This window comes from Lottia gigantea, assembly GCF_000327385.1.
Source record: "Lottia gigantea unplaced genomic scaffold LOTGIsca_51, whole genome shotgun sequence".
NCBI lineage: Eukaryota > Metazoa > Mollusca > Gastropoda > Lottiidae > Lottia > Lottia gigantea.
In genome coordinates, this window is record NW_008709752.1 from 193,520 (window position 1) to 221,379 (window position 27,860).

General features: G+C 34.0%; 1 protein-coding gene across 1 annotated transcript in view; it reads right to left on the minus strand.

Annotated features, from left to right (window-relative positions):
- LOTGIDRAFT_204366 (hypothetical protein) overlaps positions 1-22,029 on the minus strand; it is a 33,279-nt gene extending 11,250 nt beyond the window's left edge. The window contains exons 1-2 of the mRNA XM_009062359.1: positions 21,395-22,029; positions 929-1,115 (exon numbers count right to left, since the gene is read on the minus strand). Coding sequence (XP_009060607.1) covers positions 929-1,115; positions 21,395-21,927 — 720 coding nt within the window. The 5' untranslated portion in view covers positions 21,928-22,029. The remainder of the gene's footprint in view (positions 1-928; positions 1,116-21,394) is intronic.
- Positions 22,030-27,860: the final 5,831 nt, after the last annotated feature.

The following is a 27,860-nucleotide window of genomic DNA, read 5'->3' on the forward strand; positions in this document are numbered from 1 at the left end:
TTAAAAATCAGCAGAGTATTATTTCATTAGTTATGTAGGTATACATTCAGCATATTATATCAGTTAGCGATTGATACAAGCCATTTTACTACAACCTATTATCAGCTATAAAATATCTACTGAACAGTGAAATCTGGTACAAAAATAACTCAATATAATATTCACATGAACATTAATGTCATTCAATTCATACGTTCAATTCATGCTTACATATTTGATATTTTCAATAGGGCTATTTTATAAAAGGGGCTTGACTCATTATTATATGTGTCTATTCTTTTTAACATATTTTCTATCTGAATGGATCGCTTGTTATGTTAGAAAATATCAAGTATTCAAGCTAACTTAGCAAATTTCATTTAATCAATAATCTGACCTATAATAATCTGACCTATATTGTAAGTTAATGTAAGATAAGCTATTATTTCATTTCTTTAGAAATCAGAGACGATAGTGTGTGGTCGTTGGATTGGAATTTGTAGCACTGAGTGCAGTTTTAAGTTTAAATGCAGGACAAGATTCAGTAAGATCAGATTATTGAATCTTCTGTTGGTGATTCCACTTACCATCCCCAATCTGAGGAAATTGTCATGCACCACGGGTTCTTATCCGATATAAAATACATCCAATCAAACGCCTTATTTAAAGTTTGAATGATTGTTCTCGCCATCAGACTGATCAATCAAAAACATGTAAATCAATTTTAGAAGTAGTTTTATTATCAAAACAGATTATGATATTTAAAAATGTGGATTTTCTCTTCAGTAAGTTTTCGCGAATAAGGCTCCTTTCAATATACTAGACTTTGTGTATAACATGTGAAGAATATTGGAATCTCTATTGCGGAAAATTCACGTATACTGTGAGTTGACTTTTAACAGTTCATGATATATAGTTTGTAATAAAACGAGTAAAGATTTAAACTTACAATTCTCAGTTTTTCTACTTCATCTTGAAGTCGATTGATGATGCTCTTGTCACGTGCACGCTCAGTTTCCAGAGACTCATTAGTTCTTCTGAGCATGCGTACTTCGGCTTCCAGTTCTGATATCTGAGCATTGAGCTTGTTGATAAGTTCTCGGTCTTGTGATCTCCATTTCTTAGCTTCGTCAAGTCTGGAAAGAGATGTAACAATAATATAAGGAACTGCTTAATTTATTAATGTAACATAGTTCACAGTTGTTAAGATTTTATATCTTTGAGATATACTTTAGCTTGAGTGATATAACATGGTGTTATTTGAAAACGCCAACATGGTCTGTGTTGGTGTTAACAACCATTTGTTCACAGTAGTTTTGTGTTGGAGCTACGTATAATGTACTAACAAATTGTCTATCTGGGTATGGGTTTTTGGTAAATTTTAAATGTGTGATATGTAAGCTGTATTTATTTATTTATAGTTCAAATTTGTTTTAATGATCATCATATAAGTATTTGTATATGTTTCACACGCATTAGGTTGTAGACAAGTATGTGGCTAAATGAAAGTTTTTAACTAATGTGAAAAAAGAAAGAAGAAATTTTTTTGTTTATGGGACGAATATAAGTCAATCTTATTTGACTATATTTGAACGCCGCTCTTATAGAGAAGTAGGTTACAAGGTGTGTTATATGTTGCACCAATAAATTTTATATCATGGGTATTTCGTGTCTCTATAAAGATGTAAGTAATAAAAAGTCAACTGTATGTGGGATGAATACACTCCCACTGGGTAGATTTAAACGATAAAATATGTTAAGTATCTTACATATCACAAATAGTATCAAATAACTTCAAGATCAAGATGACATAACGTGCTTTAGACCAGAATTTGGAAATGAATTTTAAAGCCATTTAAACGATGATAAATGTGTCCATGACCATATATGAATTTTTTTTTTCATTTACCACTGACTGAGTCGGTGCATTCCGATATGAATATGTCAAGACAAATATTTCGGGATCTCTTTTCATTTAACTTATAGATGGTTTTACTTCATATGTTTAAGGAATGTGTTAAAAACATATAAAGCGTATCGTTCCACATCGTATTTGGACAAAGAAGATGATAATGCAATAATACCAATCGTTACCTTCTTTGACTAAACTAGCTGCATCCAAGAAACTATTTGACAGAATAGTGGAAGGGGAGTTCCTTTTGCTTGATTATATTGAGTGTATTGTAAATTCTGAAAACGTTTTTGTTAACCTTCAATGTACAGTAGGCTAATGAGTTGACCAAATGATTAGTACGGTATGACAGGAACCAACATAGATTACTCTTCTTTATCAAATATTGACCAGTGTATAGATTAGCTGCTGTTAATCTCTGTCACGTTTACAAGGTAATCTAGTGAAATTTCTTCCGAGAACTACCATCTTGGCTTCAACATGTCCATATAAATGTCCATAGTCGAGTATAACTGTGATTGGTATCAGATGGAAATCGCTTCGAGAACTTTATCTTGGCTTTATGTCCAACTAGATCAGGTACAATGCTGCAGAATAGGCTAGAATATGCAATAATACAGACTAGTGCAATAGCCTTATGCTTAAGGTTGTTACTTTCAGAAACAAAAATGCTAAATGGAAGTATTGATGTTTAAACGGTTCGAGGAAAGACTTCAATGTTATAGCCAGACACGGACAGGGGTAGTTGATAACAGTTGCCAACACAAGGCAGACTTTTGGAAGCACAAATATCTGCAGAGGCAGTTTTCTGTAATTAATACACAATGACGGCTTATTTAAAGAATAGGTTTCAAGTGAAGTTAAGATTTGCTGATGGCCAACAAGACGGTTTAGTATATAGTGGTAATTGTGATGTAAACAATAGTAGGTTTTAACATGAGTTTATCTTCCTACAATGTCAACATTCAAACTAGGTCAAGTTGGACTTGATAACTTCAAAGTAAACCATTAATAATAACTAAATCTACCCTCGCTCCAAACGTCTTCGTCGAGACAAGAGAAAAGCATTCACATTGTACCAGGATAAAATCTTTATAACGCTGATCCTTTTTTCAAACCACTTACTTGATCCGAACGTCTTTGCAACACTGTTCTGCACTGGGCATTGTCATGTTGTGTACAATGTCAAAAATGAGGCACCGACCCCCACTCTTTCGATTCCAACTGTCGAGGGGTGTTTAACGTGCACAGTCTGGAGCACACAGTCTCGGTCTGTAAACTGTACGGAAGAGCACTAATTTTTTCAAGGTTTCTTTCCTTTTAGAGTGCCATAAAGATTACATATATTATTATATGATATATATCAGACGGAAAACTCCCCATGCTATCATTTCTAGGTAAATAATTCCCTGTATGAGAGGTAGATTGATATCTCAACAAGCAATGTTATATCAAACTACATTATTGTTATATAACCAATCAATCTAGATTGTCTGAAATCTGGAACCGTGGTTCGTATATTCTTATATAAATCAGACAAGTCACGGAACCAATGGAATTGTAAATGTCAGGAATCTATCATTATTTGATTACTTGATTTTCTTGTCTTGGATGTGACCAGAATTCCAACTGATGTTCTAATACGTAATTTCTTTGTAATCCTCTTAGTTTAAAAAAAAGAAATGAACAGACGTTTCAACATTTTAAAGATTACTGCTAGAATAATTGCCCCCGACCATCTTAAAAGCCCACGCGCAATAATGCCAATTTTCGAATAATTTAGTGTATGCTAAAAGGAAAGACATTTGTCGCCGTTGCTTTATATTCCACTACTTCAATAACATTGTTTGATAATAAAGCCTGCATATTTAAATAATTTCAATAACAGCACTGCAGACTTGATCAGTAATATTTTACTCTAGATCAATGATCTATTTACAAAGACAAATTACTATTGATAAAATCTTCAATAACGTAATGAAGAATGAACTGAACAGAATATTGTATCGATGTGTTCCACTATCCGTTCTTCTATATCGATCAGAGAAATACAATGATCTGAGTAATGGTAGATATTTTACTCCACGAGGCTAATTATTAGTTCATATAGACTTTCTTCACAATGTCAAGGTATTACAAAGTGCTTCATGAATTCAAGGCATAAGATGGAGTTCGTTATACCTTACCAATGTAAAGGTAACAACATGCAGTCCAAAGTACATTTTACAGAGCTTGATATCAAAAGCTGTATTCCATACCCGTGCTGCCGAAGACCAGAGTAAGCCCTTTGTGAAAAATGGATATCCCTCCACCCATTTTACACAGCTCAATATCATAGGCAGTGCTCGATACACGTTCTGCTATTTACACAAGACTTGAACAAGGAATGAAGTAAGAGATCGATATTCTACTTAGCCAGGTTGATTATTTTTTTATAGTATAAATACCACAGGAATGTTCAATAACGTACTCAGGTCGTACAATGCAATATCTACTTCAGCATTCTTTATTATTAATATACAGTCTAATGGTCTGTCTCGCTTACAGTCTAATGGCCAGTCTAGCTTACAGTCTAATGGTCTTTGAAGCTCTGCTTTCTGTCTCAAAGCTATGCAAGGGGTAGCACTATACATTTTGATTACAATTATAGCTCAGTTTGAAAATATACGAATGCAAACTTGAGCCAAGATGATAATCACAGTGTCCATTGCTAGTCGCTGCATTGTAACATTGCAGAGATGCGTTTATGGTTAATGTCAAAATATCACATCGTCTCAATGAACTATAGGCTACTCTACAAATCTGTACAGTTTCGTTATCTTCACTATTTCTTATAAAACACCCAGCTTAACACCTTTTGCATGCGTTGTTTGCAACTCATATCTATTGCAGTATGAAGAAAGCGAGATCAGGGGAATAAGCCAACCCAAACGAGCCATAAATAAAATGATTCAATAAACTAAGCCATGTAAAAGGTGTAAGCTGATGTTGGTGGTATAACCTAGATTAATACCATTATTGACTGATGCTCGAACACAGAAAATTACAAACGATATTACTCTCGATGGAGCTCTACACACGAGATGGATATCGATTATTAGTTATCATTAACATCTCCAATGCTGCCAATATCTGTCAGATTTATAGGCTTTTATCGGCATTAAAATGATGAGAGATGACTAGTAAAGGTATGAAGTTGGGGAGTCTCTACTAAACCGAAATGTAACCTTCTTGAGGCTGCATCAGTGGCAATGTTTGTACGCAATTATTTCAAAGTCAAAACAATCAATGACATATGTATGAATAGAATAGAATGGTCGTGCAAGGTAAGATACATCAGAGAGCCAAATGTCCGTGGAAGAGGGAATCGCCATTTCTACTAAGTACATTCTTTAAAATAGGTGGATCTTCCAAGTCGATTTTCTTGAAGGGAATTGTGATTTTCCATAACGAAATTAGATAGGCATATCCCTTTAATCTTCTGCATAATAATTTACCATCTTTGCTGATAAACCTACAACTAGGTTTCAATGTTGAAACAATATAAATCCTATATATAATGGAAACTAATGGTTATTGGTGAAATCATTTTATTTATTGCAGATTTACACTTCAGTTTGTAGAGGATTGGGCGTTATTAGGTTAGAGAGTAATATGTGATGGCAATATTCAATTTGTAATTCAGGTCAATAATGGTTATGAGCTCGAATCTCTTTCAGTGTATGAGGGCAAACTAGAATCTTTACTGCATGTGTATCGAAACGTTGCTCAAATGGGAGGGATTAGTATTATATCCATTATCTTGTTGTTATTTTCTCTATTTATAATGGGGTGTCGTTCCTGTTCTTTTCGTAGTACTTTTCGTTATTTCAATGGACCCAGTTACATGCAATAATTAATGCACAATGTTTTCAATCTCAGAACTCATCTCTGTACATCACACTCAACCATTTATTGTTTGCTTCTCTTATAATACAAGTTCTAGCAACATTAATTTTTATTTTCAAGACATTTTTCTCACATGCTTTCATCTTTCAGTTTTATGGAACAACGAGATCGTCATATCAAAGATGATCAAATGATCCACTTTATTCACCAGCAGCTATATTCCATTACCACTTCAGTTTTATTCTTCATATTCTTTCATTTTAGCTTGCATAATCTTGTTTTATAGCAAAACTCTTAAAAATGAGACCGTCCTTTCAGAAGTAATAAAATTATCGATAAAGTTCCAACAGCCGCAATATTTCATTCCAAATACAGATCCTCTGACAGATAGATTGTAACTCGCAGCTCGTAGCATCCGACTTTAGACAATAAACAAACAGAGATAAAAGTTTGAAATCAAAATGCATGTTAGTGAACAATGTTTTACTTTTATCTAAGTATCGCCTTTCAATTGATTATTTCCTGGCATTTTACTTCCAGAGATTGGTTGAAAATCGACTGTTTATTTCTAGTCATAGCGACCCAGACAGCCGTAGATTAGCTTGTAGGACTTTAACATTCTTTGTGATACCCTGGAAGGACCCAGAAGATCAATCGGTCACAGCAGAATGTTGAACTACAACGTGACCTAGAACCGTATTGAGACTCAATTCAGTGTCTAAAGCATTAAGTATCGCATAACGTGATAAGTATCGGTCATAATGCTAAATAAGCTAGTAGCTATCATAAAATATTCTCACGATGTGTATTTGATCGTAAGTATTTCTGATGGACCACACACTTGTTATAATTATCAAGATGTATATAGTGCAGGTGCTTTTACAATATACAGATTAAAATACATAAATTATCAGAGACCACTTTGCTAATACGTTTTCAGTTACATTTATATTTATTTCATATTTAACATGGGATAAACTCTCGTCAAGAATATAATGTACACCCCACACTGAATAGAGATAATAATTTAACCTGTACTCTTAATAACTATACGTTCAACCTTCAGTTTTAAATACCAAAAATAATGATACACACAAAACATATTATTAGACCTGCGATATGGGTGTAACTGTCATGAAATCTATCTAGACAAAACAAACTATAGTAAGTAATTCAGAAATTAGGCCTTACATTGCACCAAAAATCACAATCGACATAAATTGTTGAGAACCTTGTTAAATGTTGTTGACTGAAAACAGGCTTTAGCTGATAAATAATAGAACACTCCACAAAACAAAAAGACATTTGCTCATGCTCATGCAGGTTTAATTGAAAGTCAGAAATTGCTAATGACAAACTCAAGGCAGTTTGTACTTTCTGAACTATAATTAATCTTTATCTTAGTTAATATCAAATTAGTTAAAATCATTATGAAATAAACATCAAGATCTTAATTTCCCTAGATAGAATATTGTTTGTGTACTTTACTACACATGCCATGTAAACTGTTTATTTACTCGCTTAGTTGGTTTCAATTAATTTAACACAATATACTTGCCTATACAGATAATTGTTTTGTTTGTCTATGTGTGCAATGATAAAGTTACTAGATGATATTTTATTCTGTTTAATGGCATAATATAAATAAAACTATATAGGGTAAAGCTTTGAGATAATCAATCATACGTGAACTAAAATGCCTTTTTGTGTTACGGAGTATTATGGATCCACTTTTGATAATGTTTTCTTGCTACAGTTTCAGCATATATTATGGAACCATTTTAAAACTGATAAATCCATATCGCATACATTTGTAGCTAGTAGCTATTGCCATGGAAATGAAGGTCGTTTAGTAAAGTCCCGAGTACGCCTGGGCTATTACATTTACTCAAGGGCGGTAACTCATCAATAATAGAAAGAGTTAATTAATAGCCTCGATTATCAACACAGTAATGACTGTATAATGATGATTAACTTGTTGTTCTAGTCTATAGTAACCAGTGAAGCGTGCTATTATTACCTGATGGAATATATTAAAGATATTTGTATTATTCTGTCTGTATAATAATCAATATAACTAATGGTTACCTAATAGAATAACTATAGTCTGGCTGGATGTTGTTGTTCGGTCACAAGTTTAAGTGTTACCGATCATTCTGACACACCCAAGAGAATCAAGCAGATATGGAAGAAAGTCCATTCCAGTCCAAATAGACAAACCTCAATGAGTAGTGGCATTTTCAGGCAGTGGACAAAAAAATGCATTACACGCTACAAGCACCTTCAGTGCGTGGATATGACTTGTATGCAATCTGAATTCAATCCATTGTAAAAAGTTATCTAATTAATGTGCAGTAGTGTCAAAAGTATTTGATTTAGACCCAGGAGTGAATTTTTAGAAACTGGAGAATAAAGATTAGTGATAATGTAAGAATTTCGTTTATGTATTCATTAGACGTCAATATTAGACATCATAAGACATGACAATACATGACATAACGAATAACTATCGGCTTTATTTCAGAAAAAAACCAGGGTTGAATAATATTTACATATCTTTCAGGCTCGATTTTTAACCTTTTGTCTTTTCTCGGATGGTGTTTTCTTTAAAACATTTGATTTGTCTTGTTTGATATTTGGTTTACAGTAGCATATCTGCCACCAATCTATGGCTTTGAATGTTCTTCATTGTTATTTCTTTATTCTTAATGTAAAATTCTTATCTCTTAGTAAGTCATACTTAATCAACGCTCTTGAACGCTCAACGATGAAGTAAAATACAAATGATGCATTAAATATACTAAATTCTATTGGAAATAATTACCTTCAAAACCCTTATTCAGAACATTTATCAGACATATACGTGGATCAAATATGAACAACATCTTAGAATTTGTTGATGCCACACAGAATAAGTACCATCTCGAATGCATATACATACGGGATCTTTTTCAGAACTGGTGTTCAAACTATATCTATCACCAAAGGAGCATTCTAAAAACAGAATAACTTTATGTCTCAAGATATCCGGTGAGAATCGACATTTAGCATGTATAATAGATGAGATTTAACAACTCCATGGCGTCATTTTTCTGCTGATCTCATCTATTCAGCATAAAAATCGTTCCTGAAACACAGTATTTTATTGGTTTCAACATGCATGATCACTCTTTACGATTTCTCCAAGGTGTAGATATTTTTATTTTTCTACATGGCAGTATGATTCATTGATTTAAATGTTTGTATTCTGTCTCCAAAGGTTGAATTAATGTCTGTTATTGCCTAAAACGCGTACAAATTTCTATGTGAAATTGCAGTAAATTAGTAGTTTAGTAGTATATCACTATGTTATTACAAGGCGATGACATTAAGAAGGTTTATGATTTAATGGCTGAACCGCTTCATTTTAAACTTCATATATAGTTACTATACTGGACATATTGGATCATATTTTTCCCAGATAGAACAGGTTAGTCTTGCACTGCTCTGGATATTATAGGTGCCAACAAATAATACAGATTACTGAATTTCTTAAAACGTCCTTTTTAACTGAGTTTTTGAGAATAAGGAACTAAATTATAATAACAATGAAACCCTGGAATCTAAAATCGATGAAATCTCAGTAAAATAGGAACCGAGGCTCAATCTAATAAACCTGTATCATGAAATCCTTTGATGTTTTCTCACGATTCCGTTGCCGATGACAGATGACAAATTAGGATTATAGAATAAAGGAAAGTTGGAATTTATTTGAAGTTTTTATTGGCTGCAAGGTGATTAGGAATTATAATGAAATCAGGCAACCAGTAATAGCGTTAACCTTGCTCTCTGCTCAGCACGATCGATTTTTCTGGCTTCTGATAATGATAAATTTCAGCCTATTTTAACTGGATGCTATAAAAACAACCTTTGGTGACTCAGACTTCAGAGGTTTGTTAGGAAATTAAAGTCCTGCTTTTATGAAATTTGCTTAGCACACAAAATTGGGTTTTGTGGCCCACTCTTCTGTATTTTTAACCTCAAATTACAGTTGGATCTACTGTCGTACTAATTCCATTTCCTTCTAAACTTATATTTCAAATGACTTTGATTTTCTGTTGTTTTTAATCATACTATTATTTAGCTTGCCATGCAAATACCATTGGATTTTAAATCCCATTTCTGCACTGTATTAGGCTAATCCTACCGACTTATACGAATCTGTCTTTGGAAAGTGATACAGTTGTTTGCAACCAAACGTTCGTTCAACAACGTATTTCATTAATGTACAGAAATGTAAAATTATCCCACTTATTTTATCGCATTAGAGTTTTATCCTCATGCTTTGCACTGTAATGATTAATTTATTTTAATGCCTAAGAGATAACAATTTACTTTGATCAGTCAAATTTGTGTGCTGTGCATCTGTATAACATTGTGATTTTACATTGTCAAAAATTCAGACAATAGCAAAATAGCAACTTGAAAGGAATAATGTACCCAATGCTACATTAATCATCTAAAGGTTTAATTAAAAAATACAATTTCGTCTTTCTGGTCAACTAAGCATCAAAGAGTTTATAACTGAACCGACAATTCCTATAAAAAGGATCACAAAAGGTGGAAGAAATTAATATCACTCGCAGGAATTATTGTATCTTTTGTAGTGTATTGCTGTTATTGTAATAGAAGAATCGAACACAGCCTGGTGTGTTTAATAGACGGTATTGTAAGGGTTATCGATTTCTCTGCTGGAATCTGACCTGCTGATCAATTATTCCATGAAGTCAATTCTGTTCTTTCTGTAGAACCACTGGGGCTTCCAGTGATGAATATTAAAGATTCCTGTTAATAGAACACTGTCTGTAAAGTAGAAACAATTTACTTGACTTCAGTTTTCTAGATCAAGTAAGGTAAATAATAAGTGGGTTAAAATACATCTCCGCAAAATGGCACATCGTGAAGCCTTCAATCTGCAGATTCTTGTAATTGTTCTACATTACGCTGTAATCAATGCATAGAGCGTCATTGTAACTGTAGAATATCGTTTGAATATTGCAAAATGTAACGTTTTAAGGAATAATTAGCAATACAAACACAGCAGTAGTCCACTGTGTTTTAGGTGTGTTTTATTTGGCTGTATAATTCGCAATAACAGATATTGTGCACACTCTTTTGATGGATGCTACTGCATCCTGAATATTCTTTAGGTACAGGAGATGTAAAATATTGGAAGACTTGCTGTTTTATCAGTGGTTTAACTACCATAGGAACCAACACAATCTAATATTTTCCAAATTAGCTATTTTACAGTAATGACTTGTTTATTCTCCAGTTTTCTTATTGTGTAAAAAATATCTGATATTGCCAATCTCCATACCAGCAATCAGTATAATTGTTTCTGAGAAAGGCAATAAGATGTCAATAATTCCATTTTCTCTTGTTTGAACTCAGTGGGATGGAGGTGAAAGATCAAATACGTGCTGACCTTGATGAATGGGGTAAAGAAATCAAAGTAATGAAGATCTATAGACCAGATCAATAGGACGTTAATAACTAGAATAAATTCCCTTGTAAATATTTCTCTCTGTTAGTCCAGGAGTGGTCAGTTAATTCATAGTTTATCTAATTAATTATCCAGAACAAAACACATCAACAACAATATGTTGTGGCCATCGGGACACTGGTATTGATCGAACTGCTGTATGTTAGGGGTTAAAGCCCAGGAATAAGGTGTTTTCTGACCTTCAGAGGATTCGAAATCACGACATCTAATCGCCTAGCGCTGGGATGAGTTGAATATTCTAATATTTCTATATATCATTTAATCCTTAATATACTATACTATATCTTCTTTTTCGCATCCTGTGTGAGTCAAATAAGAGTGTTGCGTTATGTTCTCTTACTATCCTCTCCTAGAGGATGGCGTTATTGTAGTCCTGTTCTATTTTATAAACCATTTAAACATCAATGCTAATATACGATAATTCATTCCAATGACCTTGACCCATTTACATACATGACCTCTTAGGTAAATTAAACTATGAAGGATTTGCTTGAGTAGTCCAATATAAACGATTTAGTAAATCTGACGACCCAGCAAAATAGATGTTTACTGTGGAAATATTTCTCAAGCGAGAAATGATGGTGATGTTTATCTGAATGTTATGTATTAAGAAATTTGTAACGATATATAATGTAAGACGTGGACTGGATCGCATAATTTGGGGTAATATTCATGTTTGGTTCATGACGGTGTGATTGGGTTTTTTATTCGGATACATTTAAGTTAAAATGACTATCTAATAAAATACACGCGTATTAAAAGTTGATTCCACGATAGCACAGACGAATAACAAGACACAGATGTTATTTGCCCCAATCGCCATTGCCCATTGCTAAATATCTCAAGTGTGACAATCCAATTTCACTGAAGAAATGCCTTCCACTGTTTAGGTGCGAGTAAAGGCGAAAGTTAGTGTGCGACTATTTTGCTATGAAGCAAAAAGCCCTAGATCAGAGTCGCTAAAATAGTATAAGATTAGGTGATAATCTGAATATTCTTTAATAACCATAATCTTAATCTTATCATTCCCCAGTCACACCCTTAAGACAAGTGTTATCTCTACATACACTGATATCCTATCGCTATGTTTTGTCAACATTTCGATAATCTTGAGACATGGACACAGTCATGTCTACAAAGGATACTAAACGCATCCTATTGTCTTAATATCCAACATCTGATGACCTAATTCAACATGTTACTGAGGGTAATGTCAAGGCATAGCGATTGCTCTTCAAACGGTATTTTTCAAAGCATGACAGCAGTGTGATTGAAATAATACAAGGGAGCACCGAGTAAGGTACCAGTCTGTGATATCAATTTACTGGAAGAGGATGTTAAAGTTTCAATAACTAATGACAGAACAAAGTACTCAGACCGGGACTAGATATGATCATTCTTCCGAAGTATCTGATAGTATATATTGATGAAAACCAATAAACAACTGATATAAATTAGCATGATATGATAATGCTCATCAATCGCAGTTTAGTGGTGGACACTACGTTAATTCATCTGGGCTCCATCAAATTTAATCAAATAGTACACCAGTCAATCAATTGTTTCCGCTGTCACGTTGATGTAATATGTATTATTCAGACACTGCCCACTATCAGTTAACCCAATCACGGCCTGTCACTCAATGAGGTTTGGCTTGAGGTCAGTCATTGTCATTTAACACTTCATTACCAATCTCATTAACCCTTTCTCACCGCTATAATAGCCACTTCAAATATGCATGTTAGCACAAAAGTTCTTTCTCTTTATCCAACCTGGAGAACATCTTGCAATTTGAGGTAAATTTTAAATTTTTTTGACAGTTCCTGTCTTTTTTATTGTAATTGGCAAAATGTACATTGATTTTTTTAAATGATTAATCAATCACTAGTGAGACATTAACATAAATCATTTCAATATTAGAAAATTAATGTTTCAATTTTTGGATTGTAAATCATGATTGCAGTATTGGCGGTTTTCTGTTATTACAATCATTTACTTCCGATCTATATATTATTAAAAGATTCACCATTTAATGTCCGATTCGACACGGTGATGACATTGTCCACTATCCATCCTCTGATATTCAGACAATGTGAAATATTGTGAAATCAATATTACGGGAGACAATAAAACCAGACAATCTATTTATATATTTTAATTGTTCCCACGAGGTCAGTATGTCCATCACACTGTCGCTTACTGGCTGGTAAGTAAAATCCGGAGGACTATTGTCCAGTAAGTAACACCTGATGACCACATGAAATGAAGTGTTGATCCCTACTGCTTCTTATTCAATAATGATGAGAATATAAACTGAATATTCTTGTCAGGACCATGAAACTGCAAGTAAGAGCACTATGAGAAATTGTGTCAGAATATTGGTACCATTTCTCCAAATCCTGACAGACTGGGGATGCCAGAATACCTGAGGTCAACTGAAAAATATTCAAATTGGCCTCACAACTAATGTTGTTTATGATGTAAAATATATGGACTAGCAACAATATCTTGAAGCAAATTACATCTAATCCTATTATCTATATAAGGAAAGTTTATAGCTGAATCAGCATCTACGCGATCAATATTCCACTGGTGCCTGGCAGGCTAGAAGTCTTCGATCACGATATCTAAGTGAAATAAGATACGAAAGACTCAATATTTGACTTTTCTATTTACTATAACTTGATCGTGGTTGTTGACCCCCCTCCCTATCTCTGACGTCTAGGTCGATCACAAATAAAAATCACAGAAGTAACAATGAAAGTTATAGAATTTCCTGACAATTAGGTTTCAACTATGAAGACGCTTATCCTTCTGAAGCACCTTATACTCTCCCAAATCAGAGAGGCCATAGAACTAATTTTGCTCATTTGATATTTGTTACTTTTCATAAAGAGTAAAAAGGACATGTGATTTATGAGAAAAGAATAAAATATGGACTTTAAATAGCTTATAAGATTGGGTGTTCCCTAGTTATCCTTCTTTATCATTAATAATGTGGACAAACTGGATTGTTAACACTGTAGACCGGTATATCTTAAATAACTTCACTATCAGCATTCTTACACTGTCAAACACGTTACTCTGTTGGGCAAAATATGATCATGGTACGAGCAGAAACTAAGGCATATAGTCTTTTACTAGAAACTTACTAGCACACCTTGGTCACTATGAGAGTAGAAACTAAGGCATATAATCTTTTACTAGAAACTTACTAACACACCTTGGTCACTATGAGAGTAGAAAATAAGCTTTTGCTGCTTTACCTAATGACCTATCTTGATAGTATAGCTGTCGGTCCGAATTCAAACTTTAGGTTCCAGTCGGAAACCATTCAGTAGAATTCATTTAAACCTCTGGTTGGGAGATGAATACAAGCATAAGCGACTTTTCTCTCAGATGAACGACTATAAATTTTAATCTTTTCATCCTTGTACAAATTCAGTGAAGAAAATTAGTCAGTAACATTCGACTTGCACCAATAAATCAAACATATTTTGAGTGAAGTTGTTTTTACATGGTCTTCGAACTGTGCAGTGTGTGGTATTTACTCATTAGATATTTCAAGATATTCAATGGTCCAGACCTTACAGTTGGTGTTCATACACTATCTACGTCCATCTACAAACTGGTACGAACACAACTTGTTTAGTTAGTCCACACCTGTTGGTATCACTGACCCTTTTATACCTCTTTATATCTTTCAAAACAACCTACATCATAGTAACATTACTCGTATAGCCTGTTCTAGTCTTTAAGATGTTATGTTTGAACTTTGTGACGTTGATTTGAGAATTACTTAAAAGCATCAGAAAGGTCAGAAGTTGACCACGGACGCTGTTATCGTTTTGCGACATCTTTGGAATATTGGTGCTTATGAAACAACTTGTATAAGCTCGGAATCATGAAGAACGTTTTCACTACACCTCATTAAGCTTCAAAACTTGCATCTTTTATATTTCTTGGTCTTGACATGAATCGTCAAGGAAGCTCACTCAATATGAGTATCAGTGCTATCCTGGGCGATATCCTGGGGGATTTAAATCCAGTTCTTCATCGAGAAATAAAAACATTGTTGAACCTCAGTATCAGTGCTACTAATGGAATACTTTACAATATGAGAGACAACACCGGGTCGACTTTCGGCATCAACATTTGTTCTTTCAGAGTTGTTCATTTCTTTTCATAAATTGCTGATCTAATATAATCGATATATAATTAGAATAATAACAATATTCGCAAATAAAATTATGTGAATTTATTCAACCTAGAGAATGTGTCTATTTGTTATATCTATTGTTAGTGAATAGAGAATTGTAGTATAAACTATTGTTATATACAGAGATAGGTTGTAGAGAATAGTCATATGTAATTTGTATTCACTACAGATCTCTTCAATGGAAATATATCACCCATATTACAATAATCTTTCACTAACTTTTGAATGAAAGTCCTTATCTGCACTCGACGGTTATTATTATGCGCTATATTTTAGAATTTAATCCCATATCTGTTCAATGGGCTCATCCTCAGTCTTAGCTAAGCTAATCAGTAATAGTGGTCAAAGCTCACAGTCGAAATTTGAGCCTTTAAATCCATGTGTGTCAAGAATTACTCGCAATTGAAAGTTCAAATGACGACTGCCATGGATAGAAATACAATAGAAATATAACATATTTTTATAATTTGAAGTATATGAGAAGGAATTCTACGATTTTGCAATCTAAAGTTTCTGAGGGTTATTTACATATATTCGAAACTCTAAATCAACCCCAGAAAATGGCGAACCGTGACCTTTAAATTCAATTAAAATAAAAATTAAACTTTAGTCTTCATGAACAATCACATGAATTTGTATTAATGGTAATGTATATATAAGATGATTCACACCAATAGAAATATATCTAATTTCTATACGTTTATCGGTAAATTGACGTTCAGGACAATATTTCTTATTGGAAAAAAATCACCTATATCCCCATACAAACAATACAACAATGGAGAACCGTATGTAAGAAATTGGTTATTCACCATTTGATGACTAAGTCAGAATATAGGTATGTCAGTCGATATTTCTATATGACACTATTCAATTCTATTCAATGTAAATATATCAGTCAACGAAAGAACAGTGTTGTTTACAAGTAATATAAAATATGAACAACCAGCTGAAAAAGCTGACAAAGCATGATACAGGCAGAGGTTGGACTAATGAGCAGTTCAAAATTAACAAATGTAAATGAGATTTATCTGTAAACAATTATTAGTTCAGCAGAACACAAACATTAATGCTATTACAGTTTTCTAATGCTCGGGAAAATCCCTTTGAAGTATAAAATGTGAACTGATTGTAATGCCTTATTGAAAAACATGTTTTGCATGGATTATTCATGGTATATAACAGATAATGTATGATTAAAGACACCTATAAAGCTTACTGCAGGTTTCTGACTAAAGACAAAACAGCTTGTGAATATACAATTATGCAATTATATGTGTAGCATGGACTATCACTGTTCATTTACAGATAAAATATCATTGACTTGTGCAAGATTTACAGCTAGCGTCTGACTCAAGTATACACCAGATACTGTTATTGTGCAAATATTTGCTGCGGGTTTCTGACTCAAAGACAGCATATGAATAGGCAATAAGGCTATCATTACTAATGGTGCATGGGTTATCACTGTTAATATCAGATAAATCATCCATTATTGACATGATTTACTGTTCGTATCTGACTCGAGGACAAACTCCATATCTGGTATTTCTTTCATTGCATGATATCTGATAAAATGCCTTTATGACTAACATGTAATGCTTCAATTATTCATGCTAAAGTTCCTGACAATACAATTCTCGGTACTCTACAGGTAACATCCTGTCAGCATTGCCAGGATAGAATGTCAGTATGACACTACCTCCTGTCAATCAATAGACCACTTGCAGGAATAATAGAACTCGAGAGATGGCATTATCTACCGGTATAAGATGACTCATACGATGACAGCATCAGCTAAGGTCAACCTGTTTTACATTTTCATAAATTAAAATAAACTATTTTACTGGAGCTCGACATATTTGTGGTACAGAACCAATAACCAGAACAGCCCGCCTGGAAACATGACCACCTGCGCAACGACAGAGTAAACTATCCAATAGCTAGGTTACCTATCGCACAGTTAAGTCACCTGACCAGCAACTGGACATTGTAGTGAGAGTGACAAAAAAGAGAACACGTATTGATGTAAAGCTGCAAGATACCTGTCTTCCAGTCTTGCATATCCACGACACTGCAAAGCATCAAACAGTGTTATACAGTCAAACTTGAACATACGTTTTATTTGGTGTCAGGGCCCTGGTTTTCAATTATTACAACAAAGACGTTTTAATCATTCAAGCGTCAATTGTAAATGTGGGTCATATGCAACACCAAGTAAACTATGCATAATCTATGACAGGATGACAAGATAAAAAACCTAGTTACAGATCCAGATACTGTATGATTTTACATAATATCCTTTTGAATGAGTTCCAAGTGTTGCAGGTCAATGAACATTACATGGTCGAATTACTCTGTCAATTTATTTAGCCTCGAGGCACATTTGTCAATGACCGGCTATTGCCATAATGTTTAAATATAATATTTCGCCACAGGACTCTCTGACCCCTTTCAGAAAACCAGGTATACATAAGATAACCACTTTGCAGTGGGAGCTGGTATTTTCTAAGCCGTTCAATGAGACGATGCTCATGCAACAACTGTGGAGAAAGATTTTTTTGCCGAAGACGACACCAACTATCCAACTTTTGTGTCATAATGTAATGAAACACTCGAATCAGACCGAGCTGTAGATGAAGTTGTTATGTTATCAAGGAGATTAATGTCAGTAGAATGATGAATGATCTCCCAATAGACATTATCACATTGAAGGTCAATCCTATTAATATAGCTTAAATAGTAGAGTGGTCTAACAAATAGGAGGGTGTGAAACTTTGTGCAACACAAGTCATTATTTTTAATTTCAACAATAAACTCAAATGTAGTTATTAAAACCTTCATTAAGTTTAAACTCAATTTGACGTAACTCTATACAATATAAGTAGGTGTATTATTCATATTTCAACCCAGATAGTGTTTATTCGACAGTTTAATTCAAGTTCAATGACCCATTCAATCAATTTCTGTTTTTATGTTTGTCAAGAAATCTATCAAGTGAAATACAACATAACCAAATAACATTTAAATAGCTCTGAAAATTCCAGCTCTTGACATTTCGTTTTGGGTTCATGACATGGTTATTTTCCAGTAGGCTTCATGATTTATAAAGATTTGTGGTATTGAACTATTTGAGCTTAATCGTTGACTTACTTAGCTTTTGGTTTCCCGTTTTTTTGTTGTTTTTTTCTGAACATTGCAACATATTGCAATAGAACTGTGGACAGATATATACTGATTAATGAATCAGGTTCAATTTAATTTTTTTTAAAAATCTTGGTATAATGACAGGAAGTAAAGAGACTGACGGGCCAATCTGACACTTCAGGTCAGGGTAAAAGTTTTTTAACGATTACTTGGTATTGGTATGACTCATGCTTGGGGGATAAAATCTCTATCAGAGATTCGTCAGAATGCGATATAAAAACGTTGTGCATAAACACGGGTTTATAAATTAGAAATGAGCATCAATACATGCAGTGCAAATGGCTGAAACATCGTGATCATGGACGAAACGTGTTTTATGAATAAACTAGACATACAGTGTAAATTGTAGAAACGTCGTGTCATAAACAATTTAGCTGTAAAATATGAATGAGGTTCAATACATATAATAAAATTATCTAAAGTAGGTCAGGTCTAATTTATTCAATATTCAATATTATTCATAACTACAGCAGGTATATTGTTGTATATCTGTGACAGTACATACAGGTGGAGGTGTTGTACATTATACACAATATATAATATTACTGCATAAGTCACATGACACAATTAAAAAGATACATCAAGAGAATATTATGCTGCAAATATACCTGTATATCACGGGAAAGTGATGACTTATTTTATATGTTAAATATTCGTGGTATATCATTATATACATATTAAACATAAATAGCCACAAGTGAGCTTGTAACGCAAGGTACTATGGCAAACTCAAAGCAGTTTTTAAATTATGCTAACATTGGAAGGAATGTCCTACCAGCTCAGGGACTAGGCCACTAGGTATAAATTATGGTACAGTGGTGACCATATCGCCATCTGAGCTAGTCCAGACAGATACAGGGAAATTTTAATCCACCTTGACTAAGATGTAAGAGGTGAGAAGCAATCAGCTGAGTGTCATGTCGAACGCCTGTGGGCTAGTGTTATATCGAATGCCTGTGGGTCAATGTCATGACAGTTACCTGTGGGTCAGTGTTATTGTCATGTAGTTGCGAGATCTATAAAGGTCAGAGGTCTTAGCTATAATTATGTACGATAATGCAGATATCGGTTTCTAGTTTTGAATGAAACCTCTTCTCGTATACATATCCAGTATATCTAGGTCAAATTCTTTAAATAATTCGATTTCATATTTCAATTGTTACTTGACAAGGTGGGTGGAAGTTATACAGTAGGATTGTCAGTCCCATACATGACAGGAAACTAGAAGAGAGGTTTTCAAGGCTGTTTCTATAATTTCACAAAAACCCAAGATTTTAGTTGTATCAGTCTGATTTTCTAGGTGGCTTGGAATGGCTATTATGATAGTGACATCATAATGTCGTGTTTCAAGTTAAGGAACCACAGGCATCGGGTGGTCAGATTGAAATGATCGTTACCTGACGACTTTCTTCAAAATATCGATGTTGTGAGCCTGTTTTGTGGAATATTTAAAACTGAATATCTGAATATTTATACTGGCTTGTTGTAACATGTGAAATTTCATGACCTCATTAAAAACTCTAAAAGATTAACCAGAGATTTAACACCTCAACTTTAGATTAACTCGGGTTTGTGTGGTTTAGTTTTAGGGTGGGATAAGCCAGGGTTAAGTTTCGTAAGAAATGCGATTACTGTTGATACAATACATAAGCCTGTTTTGAGTTATATTTCTTATAGGAATTGAACATGTAGTGGATTGTGTGGGGATGCAAAGTAAATATACTACTCCTATATTATTTGACAATCGTTCAATGATACTAACGGATAGATCACAATTTGTGATATAAAAAAAACAACCAGTACGCAACGTTTCAACAATTTACAGTGTTTATCGAGTAATATATTATTGAATACCTACTTGTTACCTAAGTGATTATAAATGCTATTGACCCGGCTTCATTGATTGTTGTTATTATTTTCTTAAGTAAAACACAAACACAACAATATCATAAACAGCCAACATGTTTCATTTTATTGATGCATTGTGCAGTAAAATAGAAAGCTGAACAATGTGCTCTTGATGAGGGTAGTCGCTATAAAAGTATTTACTCGTTGTTACATATAAAAAAAAAACTGATATATGCCTATGCACAACTTGAACATTTCGTTCTATTAAATATACAAAAATGAAAAATAACAGTTAAAAATATAGTGTCATTTGTACACAGTGTCTTGAGGAAATTGTTGTCTCTGCAAAATACCTTTACAGTAGATAATGTGTTAGGAGTGGCTGAGATAAATTGTAGAATAAAAAGGTTGGACGATAAAAATAACGTGATAAATATCAAGCTAACAAAATACTACTATAATACATATTATTATATATAATTATTGATATTAAAACGTGTCGAATAGTTGCATCTTATAATAATTATAAAATTGTAATGACTTGAAATTATGCATTGGTTTAAATCTTTATGGATCATAAACAAATCTATCTGTGTGAATGGTATAGACAGAGGCTCCTGCTATGGTGTAATGTTACATCAAATCCATCAGTATGAACACTGATTTGGATGTGAGATTGTGAGCTATCAAGGTTCCAGGAGAGCAGAGATGTAGAGAACATTGAGATTGCAATAATTAGATCAGGACTAAATGATGTCATCTCTCTGAAACATAATGAAGTATTAATATTACTTACTGTCTAGCGAAATCATCCAATTGTTCAGTAATAGTGCTAATCCTTAATTCAAGTCGTCCCTTCTCCTTGTTCACATCATCAATAAGTTTCCTGGCCTCATCCAACTCGGCACCATACATCTGCTTGATGGCACTCGTCTCCTTGCCCCATTTTGACTTCAATTCTTCCAATTCAGATGCCAACTTCTTATTCTGAGCCTCCAAGAATCGAACCTTTTCAATGTAGTTGGCAAATCTCTCATTCAGATCTCGCATATCCTGTTTTTCCTTTTCTCGGTGGGATTTCACACTCTTGACGCCGGTGTTGGAGATGTTAGCGAAAGCTGCAGCGGATGGGAGGAAGCCGGAGGACATCTCCACTGTCCTGGTGTAACCCCCTGATGACCTCATTGGGGAATGAGTGGTTGAACGTTGAACATTGGTTGTTCTTGGTTTAATATCCGATTTGTAGTACGATGTAGAATGCGGTTCATCGTAACCAGTACTGGAGGACGTAATCACAGTCCGTTTTTCCGTAACAGACGAATGCGACATGATGAATGTTTCTGTTTACAGACTATCTCCAGGAATGATGTTCCAGAACTTGAATACTCCACTCCCAGCTGTTGTTCAGTCCGTGACAAGACTGACTGAAGGTTTACCGACGTGTGACAAGCAGTAAGCTACCTGACGATACACTGAATATATTACTCCACAACTACCCACATATTATAATTCCCAGCTCTGTCATTGGTCTAATATTGATCACGTGGTAAAGAGAACTATAGTATATCAACCATATACCTATGAATTATAAATTCAACTTTTCTATATTTATTCTATATATGGTAGACGACTTGAAAGAAAAACACTGACTAACAAACGACTCGCTAGACAAGTTTAACAAGCTAAGATTTGTCGTTTTCAACTCAACCCTGCTGTGTCAATCGAATACTTGTAGCGGACTACACGAGCAGTATAGTAACGTTACACTGTCGATTCGGAATGAGAGAGCGAGCGTGATGCAAATCAACATAAAAAGCTAGAAAATGTAACTAGTTATGTTGGTTCACTGATTAGCTGAATGCACAAACAAATACTAACTATTTCACTCTCTGCTACAAGTTAAATTACTCAAATATTTTACACATAATGTTATATATCGTACGACGACACTCGATGCAAAAACATAGCTATTGTCACACTACGAATAGGCATCACTTTCATAGATTCCACATAGATGGTAATGTCTATTATATACATATTGATTCAAATTGCAAAGAGGAAATCTTACGCGCTTATCTTTAACTTTATTCACTTATTCTTGAAGGGAAAATCATGACCAATTATGAACGAATTGCCTACGTATACGTATTTTAAACGGGTACCACCGTACATAGTGCAAATTGGGGAGGAGGGGGGGGGAGGGTATCTCTAAATCTACATGTACTACAATAGCATCGATCTCAGTTAAAATACAAGTATAAAGAAGGTTAACAAATCAGTTACATTATTCAAATCAGACAAGATCAAATTAACTCTTTACAGGCCAATGATCTGAGTTCGTTCGCTCTAATAGGCGATTACAATAAAATCATTTCTAACTTTGTAATCGGGTTAGAAAGGGTTAAACTGTAACAATAGTAAGAATAATCAATGTGGTATAATGAGATAATCATAGTCGTACAGGTTGAAAAAATGAAATGAACGGAGTTTTCGTTCTACTCTTCTACTCCTTAGTTGGTCAGTAAAGCCTTTTCCATGTCAGCCCCTATGACCTGCATCACTGACAGGCAGGATAAAGCTGGGTTTAAAAACCTGTGACCTGTGCGGGGATTGAACCCTGGTTAACAAACGTCAAACTCACTAAGGGGAGAATCGGTGTCAATAGATGTATAGAATATCCATGTATAAAATTGCTTTGCTCCTGTCCACCAGGTTGTCATTTGACAAATTCTTGGCATTACTGACGCTGTGTCATTCCTCCTGTTCACATGGCCTCGGATTGTCACTTTAAGCATTGATAGAACAAGGTTAGAAATCATGAGCTCTGGTCAACCTTTGTGGAGCTTAGGAGAATCTGTTCAATCTTTGGATTACCTCTACCTGCGTCTATCTAGATCGTGCTGTCGGCCTGAACGTCTGGAATCCGCAATCATCTAGCTGCAAGCGGTCGGTCATGTTTTAGATATGAGAGCTGTGCATGAGTCCCTAAACCATCTTACCCATTCGCAGTCTAGTAGTGTCCATGCGGTAGCCTAAATGCAAACAAAATTCTGATCCCAATAATCATTATCAGAGACATTCGATAAACTTCAGATGCTAGAATTCATTTCATGTCAGTTATCACTTTTACGTTTTCCTTTTTAGATTCTTCTTTAGTGATGACACGAATCTGTCAGATGAAAAGAAAAATATATCTTGTAAAAGAGTTGAGTCGGAAACAAGATAAATATATCAATTCAATAAGTTTCAAAGCGATATTCCTATATCTTAAGCAATGCATATTACAAGGCTACAGAAGAGGGACAATAATGGTATGGTGTGTGCAATGAGCGATGACACCCTATTGTCCTATCCCAAACAATGCATGCTTTTCCATGTCAGCCCTTCAAACCAGAATTGCAAAACAGAAAAGAGAAAACCTGGTTAAAAAATTCCAAGGTGAGAATAAGGTATAAATTTTATTGATGTAAATGTACATTACTATTGACAGTATATTACGGTTGATGCATTGATTACAGATTTGATTGTTCCCCAGAGAGTTACACAACACAACACAACTGACAATATTGTAATTAGACAGGAGATCATTCATTTGAATACATAGAGAGATATCTTGATTAAAACATTGAAAATATAACCTCTAGAGAGTCACAAACCTGCATACTCAAATACATAGAATGATTGGTTCAACATAGCTGTTGATTCATGGCAGGTTTCTAATATAGACGAGTCTCTTGAAATAATATTAATTTATATTAATTTATATAGTGTAATTTGAAAGATTTTGTTTTTAAAGTCCCCACACTTATGTGTAGTATTTGTTAGGGTTGAAATGAAAATAACAATTCCTAAGAAAGAACGGTTTCTATATTGTTGCAGTGTCGCCTCAATCAATGGCCTAGGTCACATGACAATGTCATGTTCATGGTGATATATACCGTCTGAAGAATGTTCAGGTAAAAGTAAAACTAGAAATGGGATTATCATGCTGTGCACAAACAAATAAGAATTTAAACTGAATATTGATTCTCTAGCGATAAATTCAATCAAATCTGACATGAGCAGAAACTGAGAATTGGAGATGTTAAAAAACCCGAGTGACAAGTATAACGTGGTTCAATGTAAATACATTTCATCATTAATTTCATTATTGATCAGTTTCATTTCACAGAATGTCATTCCGACCTAACAGCTACTGATAGAGCTACTGGTAGAGGTCTAAATATTCAATGAAATTAATGGATTGCGGGGAAATTAAGCTGATAAAGACGGACAACGTCATGTAGAGTGCAATAAGATAAATTTATGATAGGATGTTTATGTAACGGGGCCTCAATTGATTGTTCCATCCGAGCGATAGACGCTTTATCCATGTCAGCCCCTCCAACATTCATCACTGACAGGGGAAAACCGGACTGACAAATCCGACTGTATCGTCTCATCCTATACCGGGATTTAACTCTTGATCTTCAGGTTAGTGAGCAAGCGTTCAACTCACTGAACCACTGAACATTTTGTGTGAAGGTCTCAGCTATGATTAATACTGGAATGGGCGAATTTATGATAAACAGCACACAGAGGTGGTGTTGTAACTGCCCATAGTTTGCATGCATAGCCTTATCAAGCCGAAATCTCTCCGATTTGCTACTTAGATTTGGAAAAGCTGATATAAGAGATCATTGGAATGCTTGAGAATAAAAGCTTTAGAATAAAGTATTAGTATTATTAGTCAAAAGCAAAGAACCACTATTCAGCTTGCAATAATATGGAAAATATTGACCCGTGTCTAGCCTAATAAATTTCAGAAAGGTTTGTGTTTGTAAACCATGTTATAAAAAGATCAAAGACTGTCCAAGACATCATATTTTTTAAATCAAAAGTTATAACATGTTCCCAATCCGGTCCTGCAACATTTCAAATATAGTTTACAATTCTACATGATGGGTGTAAATTATTACTACTGATCTTTTTAATAACCAGTTCTGTAGGCGTAATATTCCTGTGAAAACTCGCATGAGATTCAATATTTTCGTCTTAGCCTTAAAATTACTTTTAGCTGAATCAGCATTTCATCTTAACTTTTTATATTAATTTCTCATATTTTTGAATACAAATTCAGTAATTTCAAATTCTCTGAGCCTAACCTATCATTATTAAATTAATTAAATAACTTTTCTGCAAAAAACTTTTTTACATTTTATTAGTAAAGTGTTTGTGTAACTTCTGTAAATTACCTAAATAGGATAAATAGATCAATAGGTACGTCACAGCAACAAAAATCCTACGGTCTATTGGTAATAACGATTTAAATTTCATTTGAACAAACTCCAAATAATCAATTATATTAATGGAAGCCACAATAGAGAAAAACATTGAAATAAAGTATGTAAAGTACTGACTGGGTCATAAAAAATGCGAGTTATATTGGAGTTGAGAGAGTCACCTTTTTCATGTAGTTCTGTGATAGTCACGTGATCTGTTCCCGCCATTCGGTCTGTAGTTTCACTTTTGGAAGGAGAAAGGTCATAGAAAAATAAAAACGTAATTGTATCTATTAGGCCTATATACTGCAACCTTCTGGAGTTCGTGTGTTCAGGGTTGGAGAAGCTCAAAGTCAAACCAAGGTTTGTTAAAAGACCTTCATTATTGGTCTATTGTCAATTTATTAAAGATTTCTTAAGTTCACTGTCAGTTTGAAGTCATTCGTGCCATTCTGGTTTTTGTATCTTCCTTGCTTTTGTCTATCGAAAGTTTGCAGGCCATTGCGGGTTTGTGGCGAATGATGATAAGCTTTTGTTTACCATCATGATTACGGTGGAAATTTGATGATTGAGTAATTTTTCAATCAATGATTTTGTGTTCATTTGTACGTGTAATTTTCTTATAATAATCCCACAATTTTCTCAGTTTTCACGCAGGAAAACAATCGAATTTTTTATTTTAACACAATAGTCTATGTCAGTAGGTCTTAGTTAAAAACTATTTGAAATAGTGTATATTTGAATGGGATATGTATTATTCATACTTTAAAGTTGAAATATATACAGATTCAATTGGTTTATTTTGAAATATTAAGATATATTACAGCCTACAAGCAAGACTAAATGTTTGTTTTTTTTTTATTTTATTTCAAAATATGTAATCAATCAGTACACATAATATTTTATATTGACGGTAATAACCTATAATTAATATTGGGTGAAATAGGTTTACAATTTTAGTCCTTGGGCCTATTATATGGAGAAGTGAAGGGAAACTACAGCCGAAAATTACTTACATTATCAGACCACAAACAACTCTTTGCAAAGGAAAGAAACTCGTTTCTAGACTACAACTGAGTATTATTCAAGGGACGCAACCACCTTTTTCCTTCACACAACAACAAATACCATGCCGTTGGCCTACATTCTTTCAGGCTAATTGTCGGTTATTATAGTAATATTCTCGTATGTATTTATTGTAGCCTTTATTTGATTTTAAGTTAAGCGCATGATGTATGATACTATTTAAGTCTAACTGATATTAAGGAATATTGAATGAGTCGATGTTACTGCATGATGTCCGGCCTGTGGTGTGGTTAGGCATTTTTGTCAAAAACGAAAGGCCTACAATCCAGATTTGAGCACAGTGTCGAATTCATAACCTCAGATGCAGCCTAACAGTAGGTTTATAAAGAGGGTGACCATGGTATATGTATAGATACATCCCTAGAGACACGTGTTACTCCAAGGTTGAACCGATCGTTACTGTTACGTTCTAAGGGAGGTAATTCAATTGTAAAAATTTCGCCTCATATATTAAAAATAATGTGTTACTCGGTACCAGTGTAAAAATCTACAAAAACAGCAAATTTAGAATTCGAAATAGATGAACATACAAAGGATAAAAATCAAAGCAATATGATACTCTAGGTAATTTTTGCGGAAAAATTCTATTTGGTATTTTAAATAACCTGTTTAATATTTTATTTATAAATTTTATAGATTAAATTCTCAATGTTTATCGTTAGCTTTGCGCAGTGGCGGTACCATAGCCAATGAGGAATTTCCGAGGCGTGGTTATTGCTAGTTGAAAACTATACCCAATACCCCGCACTGACGACTTAATAGTCGGCAGTTGCAATTTATGGAGGCTTCTACGGAAGCAGTAACCTTAAAGTAATAGAATTCCCTCAAATCAGAGCCCATTTATGTCACAGGTATTGCGTCCAAACAACATTCGTAATAACACTCTTTAATACTCCAACACGACGAGCAGTTATG